The 24,897-nt window shown below is 36.7% G+C and overlaps 1 protein-coding gene across 5 annotated transcripts in view; it reads right to left on the bottom strand.

The window, feature by feature from the left end:
* Positions 1-24,897, bottom strand: part of OXR1 (oxidation resistance 1) — a 210,095-nt gene that overhangs the window by 3,175 nt on the left and 182,023 nt on the right. For 2 of the 5 annotated variants that reach the window (XM_063299591.1, XM_063299594.1), the window contains 5 exons: positions 15,178-15,258; positions 10,440-10,565; positions 5,056-5,208; positions 1,080-1,175; positions 358-431 (listed from right to left, as the gene is read on the bottom strand). In XM_063299591.1, the coding sequence (XP_063155661.1) occupies positions 358-431; positions 1,080-1,175; positions 5,056-5,208; positions 10,440-10,565; positions 15,178-15,258 (530 nt within the window). Of the gene's footprint in view, positions 1-357; positions 432-1,079; positions 1,176-5,055; positions 5,209-10,439; positions 10,566-15,177; positions 15,259-21,351; positions 21,421-24,897 lie in introns of all 5 variants that reach the window. The other 3 variants (XM_063299593.1, XM_063299595.1, XM_063299590.1) reach the window with 2 other exon arrangements.

Raw genomic sequence — 24,897 nt, 5'->3', positions numbered from 1 at the left:
ATTGTTCAGTTTAAGTTCTCTGTCTAGCTAGGTCCAATTTTGACAATATGGTGAAGTTATCTTAATTTAAACATGTTGTTAATAGAGCCCACTGATAGCATCTCCATAACGATGTTTTACATTGTATTTGTTTACCTTATAAAGTTAGTTATCTAATTATTTAGAAAAAAGAAAAGATGGACTTTCAGACTTGTTCAAGAAAAAAATGCTAGCATTGATAAAAGACTGCCATAAAGTAAGCGTTGGGGGCATGGAGATACTTGGAAGGTATATAAGAAAATAAAGAGTATAAAGCACACCAATGTTGTACCAGAACACTTTATCAGAAAGAAAAAAAAATGATAAAGAGCTACTAACCCTCCACCACCAAAAGCCAAGGCATCCATGTCTCCTTTAAGAAAAAACATATTGTCTCCAGTCCACTTGAAGATCTAATGGTTATGAAAATAAATGAGGATACACAAAACACAGATTAAAGGAAATTAACTGCTAAAAGAACAGCAACAAGCACCATAAAACATCACTATCAGTTTCTGCTTCAGAAAAATCCAGAGCCTGTGTTTTATTGTTAAAACATTACAACAAAGAATGCCGTAAAGAATGACACACCTAACTTCTTTCAATATACTGAAATTCCATCTACCACCTAAATTTCTATCCCTGTCCCCTAAATTGAGTGAATAATGAAGTAATCCTAATCCCCATTTACTCATGGATACAAACTCTAATGTTCTGATAAGAGCAGGATTTATTAGATTGAACATTTATAGAAAAGGAACCACTTAATTGTTTTGTAGTGTTCATTATATTCTTTATTAGTTTTGTAGCTCTGTATGTACATATATGCATGTGTGTTTGTTTAAAATAACTTTACTGTTGGAATATGTAATTCATGGGAAAATATAGGGTAACCTTTCATGACAACTGCAATCTAAGTTCTATAAAAATGACAGGCCTCACTACCCAAAATGTAACTCTGTTTATTTTTAACTAGAATTTAAGTAATTTCATAGCAATATAAAATGGTTAGACTCATAATTATGTTGTGATTAGATAATTATTTTTTTCTAAGTCCTTACCTCAAATTCTGGGCAGAAAGTAAAAAGAAAGGTTTCTCCCGTGCCATAAAACCCATCACTCACTTTAAAGGGTTCAGAAGCTAGAGCTCCAAAAATCTAGAGAAAAGAATAAAAATAGTCCAGAGAGCGCAACATTTCCACTGCTTTTGTGCGTAATATATAGGAAACCTACCCCATGAACCTGATTAGATTAACTGGAGTTATCAGGAATTTATTTCTATTCACTCCATTAAGATCAATGCACAATCAACAATAAAGCTGAACTAAGCCATAACTTCAGCAAGGTTCTTTAATGGAGCATTATTTTAGATGAAAAAAAAAATCTAATAAAATATAAAAGGATTTCCAGATGGCAGTTTATCCAGCAAACATAGAGCAGAAAACACCTTCAAGAAGAGGTAACTCTTAGCACAAACATTTGGACAAGCTGTGGCTGGCTGCCATCTCTAATGCTTGTCCTGTTCTTGCCAAATCAACTTTCCCAATGTTCTTGGGTGGAGGGTGTCAGGTTGGGGAAGGCAGGACTAGTCCATTTAGATAGCATGTCATCAGAAGAGGATCAGCACAGTCTGTCTCCACTTGTTTTCTCAACAAGTTATCAGACAGGGATCAGCACAGTTTGTCTAAATGATCAGTATGCCTTCACTTATACAAACAAAAGAGCTGGAAAAATAGGAATGCAGGAATATTGCCAGCTATTGTTTAACTCATGTGAACAATGACTTTCCATTCCTCCCTACTCCCCCTTTCTGTTCAATGCAACACTATTCTTTTGCTTTTGGGGCTTAGGCACAAATGTGTAATTACCAAAGTAGTGATTCTAAAGGGGTGGAATCTGTGGCATCATCATCATCATCATCAACTGCGACGTAACAACAACAGAATTCTTTTCTCACAGGAGAAAAGGGTGAGTAGATGATACCTGGATCTTAATATTTGTACTGTATTTCAGACAAGCATTATGAACAAAGACTTTTATTTTCAAAACAGGGAAGATAACCTGGTGACATCATTAATCAGGATATATGAAAACAGACTTAAAATATTTCAAAATTTGAATTGGAATTTTAAGTATGGGAAATTACTGTTTCTCTTAAATATTAAGCATGTTTATAATGTAGTTTTTGTTAGGGTAGCTCTGCAATAAAGAACGGTCAAAAAGGGGAAATAAGATAAAGAAATGGTGCATACCATTTAGAGGAAGTTTTGCAACGCATCTCCCAAATCTACTCCAAATGTTAGGGGGCTGCATCACCTTAAAAATTTGGCACTTTCATGTGATGGAAACATATCACCTGTACATAGTTGTTAAGATGTACAGATTTGTTAAGATATGACAGACTGACAATTTGAGCACCAGGTTTACAGAGACACTGAATGGTTTCCACAGCCCTCATAAAGAAGTAGCAAACAGAAAATTATTCACCATGCAGGTTCTTATGTTCTCATATGTACAGATTGTAAGAGACACTATACCTACAGATAAAAAATGAAAAATATGCAAAAGGTATATGGTTGAACTATGGAAAAACTGACTGAGCTGTTTTGCAGTGATACCCTTGGCCTTGTTTTGGCCAAGGAACTAGCCGATCACAATTCAATCCTGATTCTGAAGCATAAATCATGAAAAATGAAGCAAAGTTCTTCTATTATTTAGCAAGTGAACCACATAAATTCCTACTGGTGCTATCTACATACCTACCTAATGTGAGTGGAATGAGATTTACAGGAAGTTCAGTGGATGAGATAAAGTGCATTACATTTCAGAGAAATTGCTGCAGAGATTTTAAAGTTACATCTCTTTTTTAAACCATAAAAACCACGGGTTCAGATCACGTATTCAATGATCTCAACATTCCCAGCATTCCTTTGCTAATATAACTGAATTAAGCTCAGCTTCACCCTTTTCACCCTTGATTTCTACAAAAATGTCCAATATACTAATAAGCATATACAAAAACCCACACCTATTACTAAGAGCAAAATGGGAAATGTATTATTCACAATTTTAAGTTTAAAAAAACCCCTAGAAATTAAGATTTGTGGGAGGACTATATGAATGAGGTAAAAATATAATCGAAAAATGACTTTTAAATACTGTACATTATAATATATAAGATGTGAAATGGTGGAAAGCATTAAAAAAAGGAATGGAAAGTTGGATAAATGAAGGAACCAATGAGAGTAGGTCAAGCAAGACTGCTAATAAGGATGATGAATTTTAAAAAATAAATCTGTGGGCTGTTCTTAAAAGAATCACTCTAAAAGGGTGAGTGATAGCATGATATGATTATAGAGACAGTAAACAGAATTTGACAAAGACATTTAGCCATCAAGTTCAACCCTCTGCTTATTGCAGGATTCTAAACTGAAATGTCACTGACAGATGATTACACAGCATTTTGTTTAAACACATCCAACAAATATGTGTGTGCACACACAGCTTCAAATCAGTCTTGAGTCCAGGGCACTGCCTGGACAAGTCCCTGCAGTTTTCTTGGCAAGAATTCAGAAGTGGTTTGCCACTGTCTTCTCCCTAGGACTGAGAGGGAGTGACTGGCTCAAAGTAACCCAGCTGGCTTGGTGCCTACGGCAGGACTAGAACTCAGTTTCCTGGTTTCTAGCCTGGAGACTTTAACCATTACATCATTATGGCTCTCATATCCAATAAATTGAATCTGCATTGTTGATTCACTGCTGAACTAATCTTTAATTCCTAACATTCAGCCACAATTTGCCTTCCTGTAACTTCTGCCCTGCCCTCTGGGTTGATAGGGAACAGGTTTTGGCTTTCTCCTATGTAGCATCCTTTCAGGTATGAATGTTCTTTCATATCCTCTCTCAATATAAATCTCTCTTTCTCACTGTTCCCCACAATCTTGCCAGCCATCCCCAAGACTGCAACGGAGATGATAAATCATAAGGATCACTCTCATTTGAGAAAAGACCTGAGATCTAATATTCTTCCACAAGCATTTCTCTCAAGCAAATGCCAATATTCCCCCCTTCCCCGCCCCTTTTTAGGCATGCATCACTGCCCAGCAGACTAAGCTCCCAAACTGGAAAATTCTGGGTAGGTGATGGGAAACAAAGATGATTCTGCTTGTGTGAGTTAAATTACCTTAAACTGTCCCATTCTTCATTGGGTTCAGGCTTTTCATCAAGTCAGAGTGTAGTTTTAGTATATACAACAAAGTTAAGAAGTCTAGTTGTAGCATAAATTCTCTAAATGGTTATATGTTTGCAGTTTAATTGTCTAATTTGTCCCATCCTGAAAACTTGATTTACATCAACCCACCCTGTCTCTAATATTAAAGATTACTACGTTTAGTCATGCCGGCCACATGACCATGGAAGTGTCTACGGACAAACGCTGGCACTTCGGCTTTGAAACGGAGATAAGCACGACCCCCTAGAGTCGGACACGACTGGACTTAATGTCAAAGGAAACCTTTACCATTACTATAGAAGTGTAAAATATATCCAGGCCTTCAAAAAAATCACTCTATGTTCTTATTGCAAAGAGAACAAATTCCTTGGTACCTTTGTAGATTAACACACTTGTGATGCAAGATGCGTCTGATGTGATGTTTTTCCTATAAAAATAGTAACACTTCCATATTTTTGCAATCAAGAATCCAGTTAAATCTAAGTTACTTCCTCTTTAAAGTGCCAACTTGAAGGAGAGTGGCAAACCACTTCTGTATTATTGCCAAGAATGCTGCACGGCAACAGCCACAGAGCCATCAGGACTTGAGCTCAGCTTGAGGGAGTACTCATTTAAAATGCTATAGGTGTTTTCTATTACTATGTTTATGTTCAGCCTGCTACACTGAGTTTTCCATTAAAAAAAAATAAAGTAGCATTGTGCTCTTTCCTGTGAGATAGCTAAGTTAAGATGTCTTAAAGTTTAGGATTTGTTCTGGGGAAGGTGGGGAGCAATGGAAAGGAAAAGTGACCACTGTTATTTCCATACCTGTCCATCGCTGTCTTTGATAACCAGCAGGACTGGTGTGTCCAAGCCTGCCATAGTTCTGTACAGTGTCTTCAAGCTCATGCCATGCTTCGCAGTACTGTAGACAAGGGTCCATGGATAGCCAATAGTTCGAGGAGGGAGGTGTTTTGTCAGCTAAAGAAATACAGGTGCAAGTGAGGCATAGGCACTGACCAGAGAGATTAACCTAGAAAGGGTTTTAATGCACGGGACAAAACATCTTGTGTTAAACATACAAAGAAACAGAAATTAATATTCAGGACAAAACAGGCCTGCTGCTTTATGTCAGTGTTTCCAATCCTTACGTTACACAGAGGAAAAATGAATTTGCTATATTAAGTAATTTACCTGGACTTAAGTTCTATTGAAATTACCTGGGTTTTATTTCCAAGTAAATGTATTTATGAGAAGAGTGTTAGGTCTTGTATTTAGCCTTTGAGGTTAAAGACCTGGCCTGTTCAATCTACGTCAGCTCAGGAACTTAAACTGTTTTGTTGAATGTCCTCCAGATATTTTCACAAACAAACAAACAAACCAGGCAATAACTTGGATGAGAGGAAAATCAGAACTTTTCTATTAACCTCAACACTGCTATTCTCTTTTCTGTACTAGTAGTAACAATAGCTTGAGACAAGTACAAACAAGGCACATGCAGCATCTGACAGAAAAGCGGTAAAGTGTGAGGCATGGTACTCATGTCCCTAAAAGCCACTAGATGTACTGAAAGCACCATTCAGGGATACTGTCCATCCTATCTGAATTATCCAGGAAGAAATCGGGAGGGGCTTCTCCGTGAAACAAGTCAGCAGGAGAGGTGCCCAGAGGCTCATGTTCCCTGTGGAATGACCTCCCACCAACCAACTGGGTATCTCCAATGCTATTAATGTTTAGGAAAGCCAGAAATACCCGGCCTTTCAAGGAATATTTGGAGATTGAGTAATATCAGGTACAGGTTCAGTTCTTTTAACTTTTTCTGCTTAAATTATTATGCTTTTCACTCCATCATTTTATTCTTTTAGAGGTTTTTATGTATGTAAGATGCTGTGAGTTGTTTCAAAGTGGGCTGAGATATAGAAGCAGAAAATAAATTAATAAAAGTATTGAAATCCATGGGAGTTAATATTTACCATCGCTGCTGGAAGTCCTAGATGGCTATTGTGTATACTTGTGACCAACATCTAAGGACTAATACTTAAGACTTAAGCCTTATCCTACTTTTCCCCCATTAAGAAAACAGTAAGAAAAAACCCTAAAGACAGATAAAAATAGATTCATTTAGGATTGTCCTGAAATCTGCAAATGAGTCTATGGACAATTAAATTCGTAATTTAGATAATCTCCTCATGATTACAACTAACCGATCCAGCTTTATGCAATGGAGTTAGTTCAGAACTGTTTCATTTAGAACTTTGTTTTCTTTACCCAACTAACATTTCTATCTATTCCAAGAATACTATTCCAAAGCAGTACATTTTAAACAGATCAATTCAGATTTTGGTTTTATGTTTTAACGTAAAATAAGCAATCATAGCAGCCAAGTTAGGCTTCCTTACTCAGCATATAATAATAGTATACAAAAAGTTTTGAATCCTAAATGTTTCTGTTACAAATGTGATTTTGAGTGTGAAATGCTTTGCTTCAAGTTTGAAACAGCTGTTTAATCCTTGCTGGAATTGTTACATTGTTTTGATGACTTTGGAAGTGTTCAAGTGTACTGAGTTCAAAACAGGCCCTTTTCAAACTTGAAACACATGTTTTAATTTGAAACAAGACCATTTTGGTTCATAATGCTTCTGGAATGGTTCGATGGAATTGGGATACTTCTGGTAAGGTTGGAACAACCTACTTTGAATTATAGCCAACTGTTTCGGGTTTAGTTTGAAATGCAGTGTTTCAAGCTTGCAATGTTTAAGATTAAAACCTGTTTCACATGTTAACCTGAAACAAGAATTGAACAGCCAAAGTGAAATGTTAAAGCAAAACCTTTACTTTTTCATAATTTTCTAAGGTCATGCTGGACTCTTAGAAAGGCAACATATTCTGTATTTCATGATATCATTTATTTATTGTGTTTCTAATATTTGGCCAATAAATGAATTCCTTTGGACAGATTATTGAGTTAGAGAAAACATTAGAAACTTTCCAACACATTTTAAAAAGCCAAACAATAAAGCAATAAAATATAATTAGTATATAGAAAAGCTAAAATACAAATTATATAAACTTACAGCACAACAGTATAGAGAACATGCATTTATGCATTTTAAATATAAAACTATAAAAATGTTTTGAAGAATGTTTGTCTGGTGCTAAGAAAACATGAGTATCAGATTTGCCTCCCTGAGGGAGGCCATTTCAAGAGCTCCACAACCAAAATTGTCCTTCCAAAATGTCTCAAGCCCCTATGATTGGCTTGCTTTTTCAGTGTTGTCAGTAAAGCAGCATGAAAAGGGAGGCTTCTGGGGAAGGAATGGTGGACTGAAGATGCCTCCGCAAAAGCGGAGCCGATGACTGTGGGCAAGAATTAAGACCCGGTGAGTAGACTGGCTCTTTGGAACCTCTACAGTCAAGGAGAGAATGGGAGATCGCCCATGTGTGCTCTGAACAGCTGCTCCCCTTGAGGAGACTGCAGGACAATGGTCTCCTGCGGGTTTGAGCGCTGGGAGATGGGAATCATCCTTTCGCTCACAACTGTGGTTGGCAACTTTTAAACTGTGGTTAGTGAATTAGGCTCGCTAACCTCACTTGCTATCACTTTTGGAAATTGCTCATTAACTATTCCTGAACTATTAGAGACCTTCAGAATGACAAGTTTGAAAATGGCAGGTGAGTTTGCCTTCAATCCCCCCCAAAAAGAAAATTTTAATTATACACTTAAGCATTTAAAGAATTTGAAATGAACAGCAAAAAGCTAAATAAGATTTTGATCTTAGAAAGTTATATACAGACTAAGGGTCCAGATAAATTTGGAATATTGAAACTTTTACAATAAGATTTTGGAATTATAAAGAACAAACATCTTCTCATGGGAAATAAATCCTGTTTTGTTTTTTTTGCAAGACATAACAAATAATTTCATGATTTTCAAAACTGAACACTAGAGGGGACTAAAGATTTTAGGTAGAGGAAAAAAAAATACAAGTCTACAAAAGGATGCAAAATGTTATAACAATGAAAATACTGAAGGAGACTTTTGAAGAATGGAGTCAGAAAATAGTAGTCACAATATCAACTGTGTCAGTAATGATGTCTGCTTCTATGGATAGACTATGCCCAAAAGATGTTATTCAAGAAAGGACAAATGTAGAATTCAAATTTAAAAGGGTAATACAAATGACAAACCAAGAAAGTGACCTGGACATTTTTTTCCTATTGGATTTACAAAAGAGGCTTGTTGAAACCTTGAAGAAATCTGTGCAATGGGACAAAGAAGAAATGAAATCATACAACATTTGAATGAACTGAAAATTAAAACTGTTAGAGGTAAAAGGAAGGAATGTTTATTTGATCGAAGTTAAAACAAGACATGTTGTTACTTCTGGCAACCCTTTATGGACTTTCTGCTGACACCAGGACTGCAAAGATGATGTTTTATGGATATAGGTAAGAGTGAAGGTTGGAAGTCATTTCTTTATATATTTCTTTACTCTTTTATTATATTCTTACTTTTCTCTTTCTTCTTTCTTTTTCCTTGCACTTTTTCCTCCTCCTTTCTGTTCTCTTTAAGTTTAGTTGGTATTAGATTTTACTATTATAATCAAAATTCTTAATAAAAATTATATGTATATGTGTGTAAAACAGCATGGAAAGGTTCTTCCTATTGCTGTTGGCCAAGAGTAAGTGAGGGGAGAAAGGGATGAAGGAAAAAATCGCAACTCTTTAAACAAATACGGAGAAGCAGCTACTACTGATTCCTAAGAATTGACTCACATGGTTCAGAGAGTGATTCATCTACATTCAGTGGTAATAATCCCAAATATAACAACTATTTCCCTACTTACTAGATAACTTTATTGCTTTTTAAAAAAGCTTTGCTCTCTGTAGAAGGTAGGGTTTAGGGCAGATACTGCACTGCTGCGCTCTCTTTTGCTAAATGTAAAATCTTTGGTTTGGTTTATTTCTGAGCATTGCTGGCAGGGTGCTATATGCAGATGTGCACACTATATTTCAACAAAGGAAACTTCAATCCCATAGCCAGGAATGTTTTTATTTATGTATTTAGCTGTTCTTGTTCACATGCTGTGTTGAAGTGAATAATGCTTTGTGTTACTCCTTGCTTTCTGTGGTAGTAGGTATAGGCAGGCTGAGAAAAAATACACACCTAAACTGTGGTTTTGTCCTAACAGTCAGAAATCACGCTGAGATGAGGAGTAGGTCTCTAGTGTTTATTACTGCTACATAAACAGAATCCTAACAAACTGAAGAAGCGTGGGAAAAACCCAGACATATAAACCCCAAAAGCTAAGGCGGGTCTGATCTGTGTCTCTTTGAATGGCTGCTTAATTCCTCAGTACTACGCATGCGTTTTCCACCCTGGATGGGGGCCCCCTCCTGCTCGCCATCAGTACTCATGACAGGTTTTCATTGTTTCCTATAATTTTTAAAGTGTTTCCTGTTTAATTTAAAGAAGAAACGATGCTGTTGTAGCAGTCAGAATATATTACCAGAGGGTATGCACAAAATTCAATGATTTGGAAATGAAAGTTCCCTCCAGACCATGCCAAACCTCCTTTGGATCATGCCATTCTGGAAGCAATTGATAGCTTTTGGAAATATATCTATTGAACTTGAAGTGATTCGAGGTGTCCTCAATACGGTATTCTAAATAAAATCGGCCTGTTTCAAGGCTGGGCCATCTGTGGAACACCTTCGACCACTTCCGGTTTGGATGAGTTATCTCTTGCAATTGCTGAACTGTTTTGAGAATGCCATGGTTTAGAGGAGGAATGGAATGTTCTGGAGTTTTCTGGAATGTGATGAATCGGTGCATTTTGCACATCCCAAATTACCACCACCCACCTACTTTGTGATATAAAAAGGGAGGAAGATGCTTTTTTTGAGTCCCTATTTTTCCAACAGCTGTTTGAATTTCCATTGTTCTCTATGGCAGAACATGAAAAGCATTTAAAAGTTTCATTTATATATCGAACCCTGGAAGTGTTCCAAGTTTTGCAATGTTAGAATTTAACCAACTCAAAAAGATTTCAAGTATTGTGCCCTATGTTTGAAACAAAACATTTTCTCTGTTTCTTGCATATCCTTAGCAAACAACATTTACTGTTACAATTCAAATTTCTAAAACTATTTTTATTACAGTGTGAAAGCTATGGCAATGTAAGAAATGCCATATTTTCCCTATATCGTACCTTTTCAATTTGATCCAACTGTAACAATTCACTGGGATCACTAAGATTTGGCCGAAATGCCTCAGACTCCAGTTCGGTTTTGATAGTTGTTCCCTGCTTTGAATATGTATCTTCTTTTGTAGTAATCTGCAGAGAGGGAGAAAGTTAAATTAGCATTCAAAATACTATCTGACAACTTTCCTTATCACATCCATCCTGTTATACTGAAAGTTTCTGCCTACATGTCAACTTGTGTAACATTTTAACTTGTTCAGAAAAAGGCCTGCATATGAGACATAATGTCAGATTCCTATGTTTAATTTGGATATGCCCAATCACTGAAAGAATGTGAGAATGCAAGCTTGTGAGCCTCTTCTTTTAAACTGGGTCTTTGTATCCTTTACCTTTTTAAGGTGCCATCTGATCCTGATTTAAACTGACCCTCAGCAGTAAGCATTTTTCTTTTTACATCTCACAAACTGTTTCCCTACAAACCAATTCACCATCCATTTTATTTCTACTGGATTTTAAAAAGCAGTTAGTTTGGCAAACTTTATTTATCAAATTTTGCCACCACCCATCTCCCCCCAGAATTACTCATATACTATCCTTGGCAACTATTATAAGTTGAAGCAAAAAAATCTACTGAACAAGTGATCAGCAAGAGCTATGCCATAAGTCACATAGAATAAAACTCAGAATGCTCCAACTTTGTAGACAGTGTCCCTCAAGTTGAAGTACTGTATTTTTTTATCTGCTATCTCTTTATAGTCCACAATATCTATGACGTATAGACAAATAGATACATGCCATAATCTATATGGCATTTCCAATAAAGAAACATTATATATGTAAACATGCTTAATCTATATTCCATTGAGCTGTCTTCCATGTGTTGTAAAAGAGAAGAGAAACTCCAAAAGCATAATTCCATTGCAAAGTAAATGGGTTGAAGTCAAGTGATTCATCAGTATAATTGTGATTTATCCTGGAGAAAATCTGTGTGATTACCAAGAGATGGCTCTGACTTGAATGCACATACTTAATCAATAATTCCAAGATAAGGCATGTTCATTTCAACCACCTAAATCAAATGTTAATGCTATATTTCACATTATCAGCCAGTGCAAGTGTTCCAATAACAACAGTTAGAAATTTGGTCAAAATGCAGGATTGATTATTCTATTTCAAAAGGTTCTACAATTCTTTGTACTTTGCAGTATCCCCTGCCCCGATTAGTATGCATTATCAGTAACATTAACCACAGCTAAAACAAGCCAAGGGATTATTTTTAATTTTAATTAGTTTTTCTAAGATGCTTCCAGTTGGTGTTTAAAATGTACCCACATATAAACTGCCATTTAAAAATGATTCACCAGTTAAAAGAAGGAAAACTTTGAAGTCTGTTGGTATATGACCCCTTAACTGTGTTTAAGGAGTACCACTTGACCTGGCTGTTTGACAACTGTTTTCTTGAAAAAGGAACCAGGGCAATTTAGCAAGTATTTATATAGCTAATATTAGTGATAAACACTTGTATTTTTCAGATATTAAAAAAATAATTTAAAGTTTATCCAGCTATTAAAGTAGTTCTAAAATGCCAGTGATAGATTTCTGTAAGTGCAAGCAATTTGACATCCATATCAATAAATGGCAAATAATTCACATGCCATTTAATAGGTGATATTTTCTTGACCCCCCCACCCCCACCATTTCTACCAACAGTAATAGTGTGTTGGCTTTTCTAGATGGCCTTTTATCATTATTTAAGCATATGCAGCCAAAACAAGCTTTTAAAACAATAAGGCACCTCTTGAAATATTAGCTGTTTTAGCAGCAGAATAAGCAAAACTACAAAAGCATTTTCTTCCAGATATAGTTACCTATAAATATTCAAAATCTGACAAAGACTTTAAAACATTTAGTCCAATTCTTTAAGGAAAACTGACAAAATAACAAACAATAATAAAAATAGAACATTTTAGTTACACTGAAATGAATGGTTAGCTAAACTCTGCATTAGATATTTTATTATTCATTCAGTAGCAGTTTTATTTCTTCAAGCTTTAGAAAATGCTTCTGAAAGTTTAAATATGTAACAGTAATAATGTATATACACTCCATATACCTATAAATGTATCTACTGAGAATGCAAAAGCCATGCCAACTGGCTTATAAATATCTGAGCTTAGAGTGGAGAAAGAAAATAGAAAATACATATCCAGTTTGAAAAAGCAGAAAGTATCTCCTATACATGGGCCATTAAGATATACACAGAGTATATCATTAAATTGACTGTTAAGGGGTGGGGGTGGAGGCTAACCAAAAAAAGAGGCAATTGAGCCCAAAACAAGCTCTTTTGCATTCTCGTTTATAAAGCTTTCATTCAACTAAAACTTCCATCCCCAGATGTGAAATACAAAGCCCTTATCAATTTGAAAAAGAAAATTCAGCAATGTGAACAGTGCCAAAAAATAAACAGAAAATTGCTCAGAGCAGAGCCCCTAAAAGTCTTTTTAATTTCATTTTTATACAGTTTAAAAGCATATGCATATTATTTTAATATATTTTGAATCTCTCAAAACCACTTTTTCTTTTTTTTTGTCCAAGTCATGACAGCCAAAAAGAAAACAAGACAAAAGAAAGGATGTAGATCCAAAGCCATTTTTTAAGTTTATGGAGCTATGCAGCCCTTAATTTGGTCCAGAAGGTACAGTTACTTTAAGCTTGAGAACTAGCTAACAGTTATGCAAAATTCTGTAATAACAAAATACATGATACATCATCATCATCATCATCTTTTACTATTAATGTCAACTTGCAGCACCTTTTGACTACCAGAAAAATCTCTTCCTGGCCTGAAAAGTAGCAAGGGAGAGAAGAGGCAAAACAGAATGCCAAAACCACTGTCAGTAAAAAGACCAAAATTATTGGAGTTTTTTTTGGGGGGGGGGTTGTTGCTGAGGGCCATGATTTTATTTATTTATAAGATTTATATGGCTGCCGATCTTGAGTAACTCTGGGTGCCTCATGATGTAGCTGAACATGGAAAGGGGACCATGGAGTTGAAATTAACAGTATCAGCAGGATGTTACAGCAGCTGAAAGTTAACAGTGGATTTGCAGGATTGTTCATGAATCAGAAGATAAGAATTCAGCACAGGCAGAGGTATCTGAAGGAAATGGGGCATCCAAAAGGGGTCACCTGATGATAAAGATCACATTTACAGACAGTCAGTACAGAAAGAACAGCACCACATTTACAACTACCATATAAGCTGATACGCTTCTTGGCCAGAATGTTGACCTCCAAACTGCTGATTTGGATCCACTTTTGGTTAATGCTGTCCTCTTGTGTAAGAGCAGCCAGCAGAAGCAGCTACCCTCTGTTGCAAAGGCTCCCTGTGTCCATTCCACTGAGCTTTCGCTTCACAGTTAAGCTGAGACTGGATGTCCTTGCACAGCTCATGAGAAATCAATTTATAAGCCACCAATCAGTTCCAGGACAAAACATTATAAGGAACAGCGCATACCAGGCTTATCTGATACAGTTCTTAGGCCAGTTGGGGATGAAAAACTGAGCACGCAGGGATATAATGGTGGTACAGTTCACTGTGAGGCACCAAGAAGAGGGCAGAGAGCAGTCAGGTGACAGCTAAAACACAGCAGGTATGGGAGCAAGTATATACACCTAAGACTACAGAGGAACACACATGGCACTACAGCACTCACTGGCAATGGCCACAAAGCTAAATGTGGAGGCAAATACCAACATCTCAATGTGAAGTCACAGCTTGGCAAATAACCTTTCCAAAGATATGGGAATTCATCAGATTGGGGATTCTGTGATTTGTAGCTCCAAGACATCTGGACGGCCCCAGATTTGGATAGGCTGATTTAGACAAATATCAGTGGTTCTAGTCTTCTCTCACATAATGCTTTTCCTCCTTCCATATGGCCAGAAGGAGTAAGATACTAGTTAAGCACAACATCCTGTTATATTCAAATTTGAAACTAGAGTTAGTTTTCAGGGCAGTTTCAGAAATCAGTGTGAAATAGGTTTGATTCATTCATCATAGTTAACATTGACAACAGTTAATGCTGAACATTACAAGACTGTTTTGTTCACAGCAGTAAAATAAACCGTGGTTAACCAAAAGCAGAAGCGTCTAAACATGTTCTCCCAGCTGTGCAAAAGTGGAGGAGTTTGTGTGTGCAAATCTTAGCTGGTGGCTAATCTAAGTATCTGAATTTCAGCCGTTCATGAGCCTGCCTAGGGACTGGGATCCTATTTCTACCCTTTACAGGATTATCTGTGTGGGAATCCAGGCAATCTTTAATTTAGTTTGGTCAGGAAGCTTCAACTGGTTTAAGAGTCTCCAGCAATTGCACAGATCTTTTCCTGAGCTATATCTTATGGGCTAACTTAAGGTCTGCATAGTCCTTGTATCAGAGAACTGTATACCCAAGATCTGGAAGAACTATTCTGAATTTGAACAAAAAAGAGAAGCACCTGCATTGCCACTGGAAGTTTACTTTAAATTTGCAAGAGTTTGGCTCAGCTCCAAAAGTGATTCACTTGTCAGCAAAATGTCATCAAAGCAATCCTGCCCCTTCATAAAGAGAGATACAACCACGAGGAAGGAATTTTTCTGCTGGTTATTTCAGTATTGTAATGAAGACAAAATCATTCTGATCAGGACTGCTGCATAAAAAAATTCTAATCCCTAGCTGAGGGAGTTAACGACTGAAGAAAGCACCTTGAGACGTCGGCAGAGTGTGCGTAGTTCTTCACTATTTAGAGCATCGATTCTGCGGTGATACTCAGCCACTGACACTACCTGAATATGGAGACAGGAAGACAATAATTCCACTCACAGTTTTTAAATGAAAATTAAGTAACATAAAGGGAACAACAGAGTATGGAGAAGTTAAATCAGGGTTGGGAAAAAAGAAGCGGACAATGTAACAGAAAATAAAAGTATCATCATTTTAATGATACAGCGCACAGATATAACTCAGATTGAGAACATGCATATACACACATAACGGTCAGAATTTCCAATAAAACAACAAAACAAATTTTCGTAACAGAATAAAAAAATCTGCTAGGAAAACATGTAAGCATGCACTTCTGTGAACCATTTCCTTTCATAAATATCACCTGCTGTTTTTACTTAGGAAAAAAAATACTAATTGATGAAAAAGCAGCAGCTACAAAGAAAGGCCTTGCAGAAAAGGAATTGTAAAAAAAAGTGCAGAAAAAGGGAACTAAAATTATCAAAGGACTGGAACAATTCCCCTATGAGAAAATACTGCCACATTTGGGCCTCTTCAGCATATAAAACAGCAAATAAGGGAGGATATAAAATCTTGTAATGTACAGAGAAGGCAGGTAACTACCTCTCTTACAATCAAGCTGGATGGCATTAAATCCGGCACAAACACATCACACAGAGTTAAACTGCAGATGAATTCCACTACGCATTAAAATGACGGACGTAACATCGGACTAGAGAAATCCATAAAGGATAATGGCATTTCTCAGCTGTTATGTACCATGATTAGTTATATATTATCTCCTGTGTAAGATTATATATCCTGTATAAAATGTGTGCGTCTGTATGTGTGTGTTAGGTGCTATAGATCACCGGTGGGAACTGCTTGTGAACTTCGGACAGATATCCTGCTATTACAGAAATACAGTATTAGACTTGAAAGATGTAGCATCTACACCCTGGGTAACAATGACCACATTGTCCATAACAATGTCTCAAGGTGTTACCTTATTAATCATTATTTATAAAATTTCAAATGTCCCCTGGGGAAATTTATAGACATATGCAGTTTACTAATATATTTCAGGTCTATAGAAAAGCAAGCAGCAACTGTAAACAGTAGGCAGTAAATGTTTAAAATCTGTCTTGTTAAAATATATAAACTGTAGAACCCTATATTCTGTATGATATTTAAAAACAAACAAACACACACACGCACAGAATGAATCCAGCTGCATACAATAGCATGGAGTTGGCCAAATCCATGCCTTAATGGATTCACATGAGATGATTTTAATATGCATTTATTAATCCAATCCTGGCAAAACAGACTGTATGCATATTACTAGCAAGCAAAGTAATAATAAACCAAAGATAGAAAGGCCTGTGTGTTAACCTAGTTTCATACTCATCCAACACTCTCCAATTTTTTACTTAAAAAAAAATGGCCATTTCTGTTTTTCAAAATAACAATTTATGCTGTCAACTGGCCAGAAAGTTAGGCTGAATATTTCTAAATTAAGGATTTCCAGAAACTCAGACCACCAATGTAACTATGTAATTTAAACAGTCAGTTTTCTCACATCTCTGGAATAAACAAAAGCTGAAACTCTATATTGAGGTTTTCAGATTTTCTCAGGCTGTGGAACTGGTTTTTAAAAAAATAGGAAAAATTCCCAGAACCCCTGTTCAAGAAGAGTGATATTTTTCTTTCTTTCTCCCTCCCCTTAGTCTGTCATGGAACCCTAGGGATCCGCAGAATGTAAGTTTCCTTCTCTACGTGATTGTTTTTAAAAAATGCTCATTATTCAATTCACTCAGGTCTAATATTTAATATCTTACAATGTACAACTTTCACAGTTACATAGTATAGTTGCAGAAGCATGCACATTTCTATATAGTGCTATTTAATATTAATACAATATATTCTTGCCTTCACAGTTACCTTCTCTTTGCACTAGAGAAGAAATTGGCTGCTCTGAACAGACTGTAGAGAATACACATGATTCTCCCCCCCTCCCCCCAAAAACCCCAAATCCAGCAACCCAAAGAATGAAGCTCTGCTCTTGAGGTTTATAATACCAAAAAGAATACTGAAGGAAAAAATGTTTAATATTCTTAAGCTGTACAAAAATGATCTCCTTTTTGCAATTACAGTATTTGATCCCTAGCTGTCTATTGCATATTTGTCTCTACTGCATAGATGCAGTATTCAAATTACCCATTAACAGTGCCATCAATAAGGGAAAGTCTTGCAAGAGTTAAACTCAACTCCTGGTGATTGCACGAATGCATCCATGTTGTTTTCTTGGATAATAAAGCAGTGGAGAACCCTTCTGTTGGATTTTTTTTAAAGATGGAGCAGTCTAGCTTATTGCCTAAAAAGATCAGGACCACAAATTAGTTTCCAATGTAACAGTTATATAATTTGAACATAAATCGTAATCAGTTAAAAAAAAAAGCCATGGAAATTTTTCAAAACTATTTTTTCATTTTCACTTGGAATCCTTTCTTAATTCTTCTCATTATGAAAGTCCTTTGCTTCATTTAAAATTAGGTTAGAAGAACGAAAGGTGTCTCATTCTATTTTGAAAAACAAAACCCTCTATTTCTTACAGGATGCATATCAGCAAGGATCAAGCATGTTTCCTTTTCCTGGTGTTTAACAGGAAAATGTTCCTAGTCCCAGAGAAGCTGCTAAGAGATACTGTATCCTGTTCTTCATTCAAGCAAAAATGTTCCCTGATTAGCATAGGTTTTGTTACCCCAGAATATAACTTTCTGGTTTCTAAAATGTGCTGACAGCTTTATAACATTATTTAGGTAGCCTGGTTAAGTTTTACTTTACAATTGTACAACCACACAATCATTTTGCTAAATATGGTATTTGCAGCTGTTATCTAATCCATGTTATGACAATGAGGACTGCTTTTATGAAGGAAAAAAAAACTCTGCCCCACTTTGGACATATTGTTGCCTATCCTCCATGATAACTCTTTACAAAGTTGAGCACCTATGGCTCTGGAATTTCTTACTATGCAAAGAAGTAGACATTAGATAATATAAACAAATACACAGTTCACAACAATAAATATTTAAGCCTTAATATTACATTTCTGTCCACATTCAAGTCAGATTTATTGTAATTTTATGGAGTTTGGGGCTTTATTTGCTACAGTGCTTTGCCATCCTCCAGACAATGCTCTAATAGCAAATGTAAACCACATATCTCTAAGTTTATATTTAACTTTCAGTGAGTAAAAAGTTTCACAAATAACTTAAGCAATGGGACATAAAATATCCTAAATGATGAAATCACATGGTAGGGAAATAAAGTTTAATACTATTATGGCCTATAGAACCTCCAGCATTTTGAAGCAGTATGTTGCTGAATATAACCTGCAACAACGTTCAGATTCAGTTTGGTTCATCGGGGTTCAGTTTGAATCCACAAAACTGCCTTGGTGAGAAAATAAATAACCTGGCATGAATAAACTAATTAGTACTACTTGACTTCCTAAACCAATTATAGTATCCACACCATTTCTGGGATGCAAAATCAGCCTTGGTGGCATGCAAGCCCTTAAAACTGGCTCTGCTCCCAGGAACATGGAGCAGTGCAGCGGCCACACTCCCCAGACCCACTAAGCTGCAATTATTTTAAGAGCACTGGAACCACTGGACCAGCCCTTCATTTCTACTTCCCAACTGGCTCCTTTCCTTGACACTGTGCTGCCATTCCACTAGCTGCCCTCCTCCTCAGATTTTGCACCCTCTGTCCTGGACATGTAAAATGGCAACTGAAGCCACATTGGGAAAGGCAGTAATTCTGACTGCTGCCAGATCAATCAAAAACATTACAGGGAAGGTTGCGGGTGCAACAGAAAAAGAAATGAGGAGTATCAGTGCCCCGATGTGGCAAAATGTGTAGGTATGGAGGCAACTTAGTTATTTTGCAGTAACTGGAGTGACTCAAGGACTCCTGTTATCCGCCTTCTCCTTTGCCTGATTTAGTGTTCTGTTCTTCCCCCATTTTCATACCATTAAAAAAAAAAAGCTCTATACAATTTCTCTGGTAAACAGGTGTGGTCCAGGGAGTCTGGCAGCATTTTAGAAATCGGCCAAGGATCAGCCCATGCCTGCTCAGAAGAATGTCCTACAAACTTTAGTGAGAATTACACCCCTGTGGATGGAAGCCTTATTGGATCTCCGTAATAATAGTAACAACAGCAATACAAAAAACTATTACAATCATACAAAAGTATTCCAAATATATCCAAAATGCAATCCATATTACTATCATGGCAAGGACATTCAACTAAATTAGTACAGTCACCGTACACAATTTCAGCTGCTCTTCGCTATGCTAAAACAGCTCTATAGTGCAATGGGCAAGTTAAATCAGTTATTCACTCATATTTACAGTTTAAGAAGTCACCAGACTGTTTTTATAGCACAACTGAGATGAGGGTGTTGGTCTTAATCTGCTATATGGAAAATATGTACAATAGTGATTTTAAAAAAGTCAAAGATTTGTGTGTGTAATTACTGCACAAGCAATACATAATGCCAACAAGCCTGTCAGTAGACAGTGATAAACACTTTCATTTTTAGTAGAACTTTATAAACAGTTTTTAAAAGCTTTTATTTCAAACTGGAAAAAGCAGCTTTCTGCACTGGTTTAGTAAAACTTCCTTGAAACTAACTTCTCTAAGATCTTTTAGCACTTTTCACCATGCTAAAACAAGTCTTTTTTTACACTGGGAAGTTTAATAAGTTACTCATATTTTACAATTTAAGAAATCACTAATTTTATAACATAACTGAGATAAAGACATTGGTATTCACCCACTGTAAGTCGCACTGTGAGAGGGAGATGGGTGGTGAATAAATTTATAAAAGAAATAAAAAAGAAATAAATAAGGAAAGGAGATTTATTATATAACACAGATAACTGATAAGGAGGTCCTCAGGAAACAATACACAACCTTTTCTAATTACAGTATTCCCCTAAGTCTTAAAACAGTATCTCCCTATCCCATTTACCTTTCATATTAGGCCTATCTTTAAAAGGAGTAGAACACAGATGCCAGGGCCTGAAAGAATACCCAGGAAACCTTCAGCTCATTTCCATTTCTTTTTCTATATAACCAAATGAGGAAAAAACCTAAACTCTTTCAATTAATACTGAGAGACTGAAAAACATACTTTCCTGGTTAACACAAAGAGATCCATTTCAGATGCTATGTCTCTTACAGGGGTCTTGCAATACCAATGAAAAAATAAAGTACTGTTCCCAGCTTTCCCTTACCACCAGGTCTTCCTGGTGCTCTGCTCCCCCATCAACCCTCAAATGCCTCAACCATGCTCCAGAGAGTGCCCCACCCTCTCAGAGCATACTTGAGGCTGCCCAGATATATGACAGAAATAAGAAACATTTTCTGTGCCAGTGGAATAACAAAAACGTAACCAACACACTGAAGAAAAATACAATGCAAATTATAAATAGATCATTTAATTGTTAAAGATGAATAGTTTCACACAAATCACTGGAAGACTTAAATTTCATTTTGTATTGAAATTTGTATTTACAAACAGTGTCTCATCACAGAACTCCTCTCCAATATTCCAGAAGAAGTTTTGTCCCCCTTTCTGGCAGTCAAAGAGAACATGACAAGTCATATAAGTAGACAGACGGACATTAACCATGCTCTGTATCATATTTCCATTTTTTAAAAACTCAGTATCATAAAAAACATCCTGTGTATAAATTTCAAAATATGATTGTATAAACTCACAGATTATCCACACCTCATATTAACATCTGGAAAGCATGTAAAATCACAAATTATTTTACATTAATACTGTATCACATCAGCAATATAAAAGAACAGGCAAGTTAGTTTAAGAAACTTCCCAAAATATATTGCCCATAAAATCTACAACAATTGTATTATTTTAAATCAGATCACTTCAAAGCACTGTTACAAAATTCAACTTTTAAATAAAAATAGTAAAGTTTTAAATTGCAGTTTCTCAATCAGAGAATCTAAAATTCTGATCTATAATTAATCTTACGAGAAAAAGCAGGAATCATTACTGATTACAAGAGCATCATAGTAACATAACAAACTAAAATATTTCTCAAGGAATTACCAAGGTATATTTATTTTTCATTGAGTGATGCTTTCTTCCTTTCTTGCCATACCAGTAATTAACTATTTCCTTTGGAAAAAAAATAGTCACATTAATTTTAGCTTCATATAAGCATTTCTCCCCAGCATTCTATCTGCTTTTAATTCCAGGCACAGCAAAGCTCTCCTTGCAGACAGAACATCCTGCTAGTTGCACAGAATTGACTGACAGGATAAATAGCTAATGAGTGAACAGAGTGTTCATCCTGGGGTGTGTCATTACCACGGAAAGCACAACAGAGAGGTTTCTGTATTCAAGGGAGGTTGCAGTGCACTAAAGTGCTTAAAGTGCAAAAGAGTTTAAAGAGACACACTACTCTTTTAGACTCCAATGAGAAATTTATCAGAACTCTTTCCATTTTTAAAAATAAAAGTAACAATCCTTATTTAAGTATATTCAATGAGAATAGCTTTGTTGTGATTAATAGCTATTAATGAACAACCTTACAGTTTGTTTTTTTCTGAATGACCAGTTGAAACAAATGTAATCTTTAATATCTTAACTTCCACAGAGGAAAAAATAAACAAGTGAGCTGATGAGGATAGTATATACTACTACGGTTTCTGAAATGTAACACAAGACTGCAAATATGCCTTCATGCCACCAATTATACCTAAGGGTCAAAAATTAGAGAGGCAGAACTGAATCAATGCAGATCCTACTTGGTGCAAATCTTTTCTTCTGTTAAAGAAAACTATCTTAATTTTCTTTAACCTGCAACTGCTGCTGAATCACAACTCCCAACTTCCCTCAACACTGGTCATACTGTCTGGAACTCTATTTAGCAACATCTGGAGGAACACAGGTTTCTTGCTCCTGTTCTAGAATGATAAATGGTGTTTAAATCTCCTAAAGGCTCTGTAAAAGGTTTAATTAGAAGATGCAGACTTTTTCCACTGTCAACAAGTGTCATTTGCATTTGAGCTTTCCCAGAGGATTTGCTGAACAAGTGAACATATTTCAATAGGATCCATCCTCCACAAAAGTCAAGCCCTTCCATTCCTTGCTCTTTTTATGTGTGTGAATACACAGATATCCACATACACGTACACAGAAACCAGTGGCAACATACTGAATAGAAATGCTTTTTTTTCCCCTTTTAATTCTGCAGATAGAAAGAAAAGTGTCATCTCCTCTCCCACACAAGCCTGTATTTTGTAATGTATCCTTAGAAGCAGAAAGGAAGCCTTCTAGTATGCCAGAGTATCCTACGGTATATTGGCTGTTCCTCTACACATTTGGCAGCCTCATCCAAATCAACAGAGAACCTGTTTACTCTCCAGTTCTTTTGGAATAGTACAAGGGGGGAAAATCCAGAATCACATGAATTACAGAAGAAATAACAAAATATGCATTGTTAAACAGAACTCCACTGCTTCCCTAGGACAACATTAGCGCATCTATGAGGATGTATGTACATTTTATATAATTATAGCTTTCTAGCAGCAAATTAAACTATAATATTCCACAAATCTTGTAATTCATTTGTGCATCATCATACAGGCCTCCTTCAGCAAAGGATCGTTACCTTGTCGTGGTGCTGGAGCTTGAGCACCTCAATGATGCCATAAGCTAAACCGTGAAGGGCCACCCAAGACAGGAAGGTCATGACAGAGAGGTCAGATTAAATGCGATCCCTGGGGAAGGTAATGGCAACCCACCCCAGTATTCTTGCCATGAAAACTCAATGGATCAGTACAACCAGAGATATGTCGGTATACCATCGGAAGATGAGACCCCCAGGTCGGAAGATGGTCAAAATGCTACTGGGGAGGAACAGAGGATGAGTTCAACTAGCCCCAGATGTGATGACGCAGCTAGCTCAAAGCCAAAGGATGACTAGCGGCCGACGGTGCTGGTGGTGAACGGCGAATCCAATGTTCTAAGGATCAACACACCATTGGAACCTGGAATGTAAGATCTATGAGCCAGGGCAAATTGGATGTGGTTATTGGTGAGATGTCAAGATTAAAGATAGACATTTTGGGCGTCAGTGAACTGAAATGCACTGGAATGGGCCACTTCACATCAAATGACCACCAGATCTACTACTGTGGACAAGAGGACCACAGAAGAAACGGAGTAGCCTTCATAATTAATAGTAAAGTGGCTAAAGCAGTGCTTGGATACAATCCAGAAAACGATAGAATGATCACAATTCGAATTCAGGGCAAGCCATCTAACATCACAGTGATCCAAATATACGCTCCAACCACAGATGCTGAAGAAGCTGAAGTAGAGCAGTTCTTTGAGGATCTGCAGCACCTACTGGACAACATGCCTAAAAGAGACGTTATTTTCATCACGGGAGACTGGAATGCTAAGGTGGGCAGTCAAATGACACCTGGAATTACAGGTAAGCATGGCCTGGGAGAACGAAACGAAGCAGGACATAGGCTGATAGAATTTTGCCAAGACAACTCACTCTGCATAACAAACACTCTCTTCCAACAACCTAAGAGACGGCTTTATACATGGACTTCACCAGATGGACAACACCGAAATCAGATTGACTACATCCTTTGCAGCCAAAGGTGGCGGACATCTATACAGTCGATAAAAACAAGACCTGGAGCTGACTGTAGTTCAGATCACAAACTTCTTCTTGAACAATTTAGGATCAGACTAAACAGATTAGGGAAGACCCACAGATCAGCTAGATATGAGCTCACTAATATTCCTAAGGATATGCAGTGGAGGTGAAGAATCGATTTAAGGGACTGGACTTAGTAGATAGGGTCCCGGAAGAACTATGGACAGAAGTCCGCAACATTGTTCAGGAGGCGGCAACAAAATACATCCCAAAGAAAGAGAAAACCAAGAAGGCAAAATGGCTGTCTGCTGAGACACTAGAAGTAGCCCAAGAAAGAAGGAAAGCAAAAGGCAACAGTGATAGGGGGAGATATGCCCAATTAAATGCAAAATTCCAGAGGTTAGTCAGAAGAGATAAGGAATTATTTTTAAACAAGAAATGCATGGAAGTGGAAGAAGACATTAGAATAGGAAGGACAAGAGACCTCTTCCAGAAAATTAGAAACATCAGAGGTAAATTCCAGGCCAAAATGGGTATGATCAAAAACAAAGATGGCAAGGACCTAACAGAAGAAGAAGAGATCAAGAAAAGGTGGCAAGAATATACAGAAGACCTGTATAGGAAGGATAACAATATCGGGGATAGCTTTGATGGTGTGGTCAGTGAGCTAGAGCCAGACATCCTGAAGAGTGAGGTTGAATGGGCCTTAAGAAGCATTGCTAATAACAAGACAGCAGGAGACAACGGCATCCCAGCTGAACTGTTCAAAATCTTGCAAGATGATGCTGTCAAGGTAATGCATGCTATATGCCAGCAAATTTGGAAAACACAAGAATGGCCATCAGATTGGAAAAAATCAACTTATATCCCCATACCAAAAAAGGGAAACACTAAAGAATGTTCAAACTATCGAACAGTGGCACTCATTTCACATGCCACTAAGGTAATGCTCAAGATCCTGCAAGGTAGACTTC

Source organism: Candoia aspera, chromosome 3 (genome assembly GCF_035149785.1).
Source record: "Candoia aspera isolate rCanAsp1 chromosome 3, rCanAsp1.hap2, whole genome shotgun sequence".
Classification (NCBI taxonomy): domain Eukaryota; kingdom Metazoa; phylum Chordata; class Lepidosauria; order Squamata; family Boidae; genus Candoia; species Candoia aspera.
This window is presented reverse-complemented; position numbering and strand designations above follow the sequence as displayed.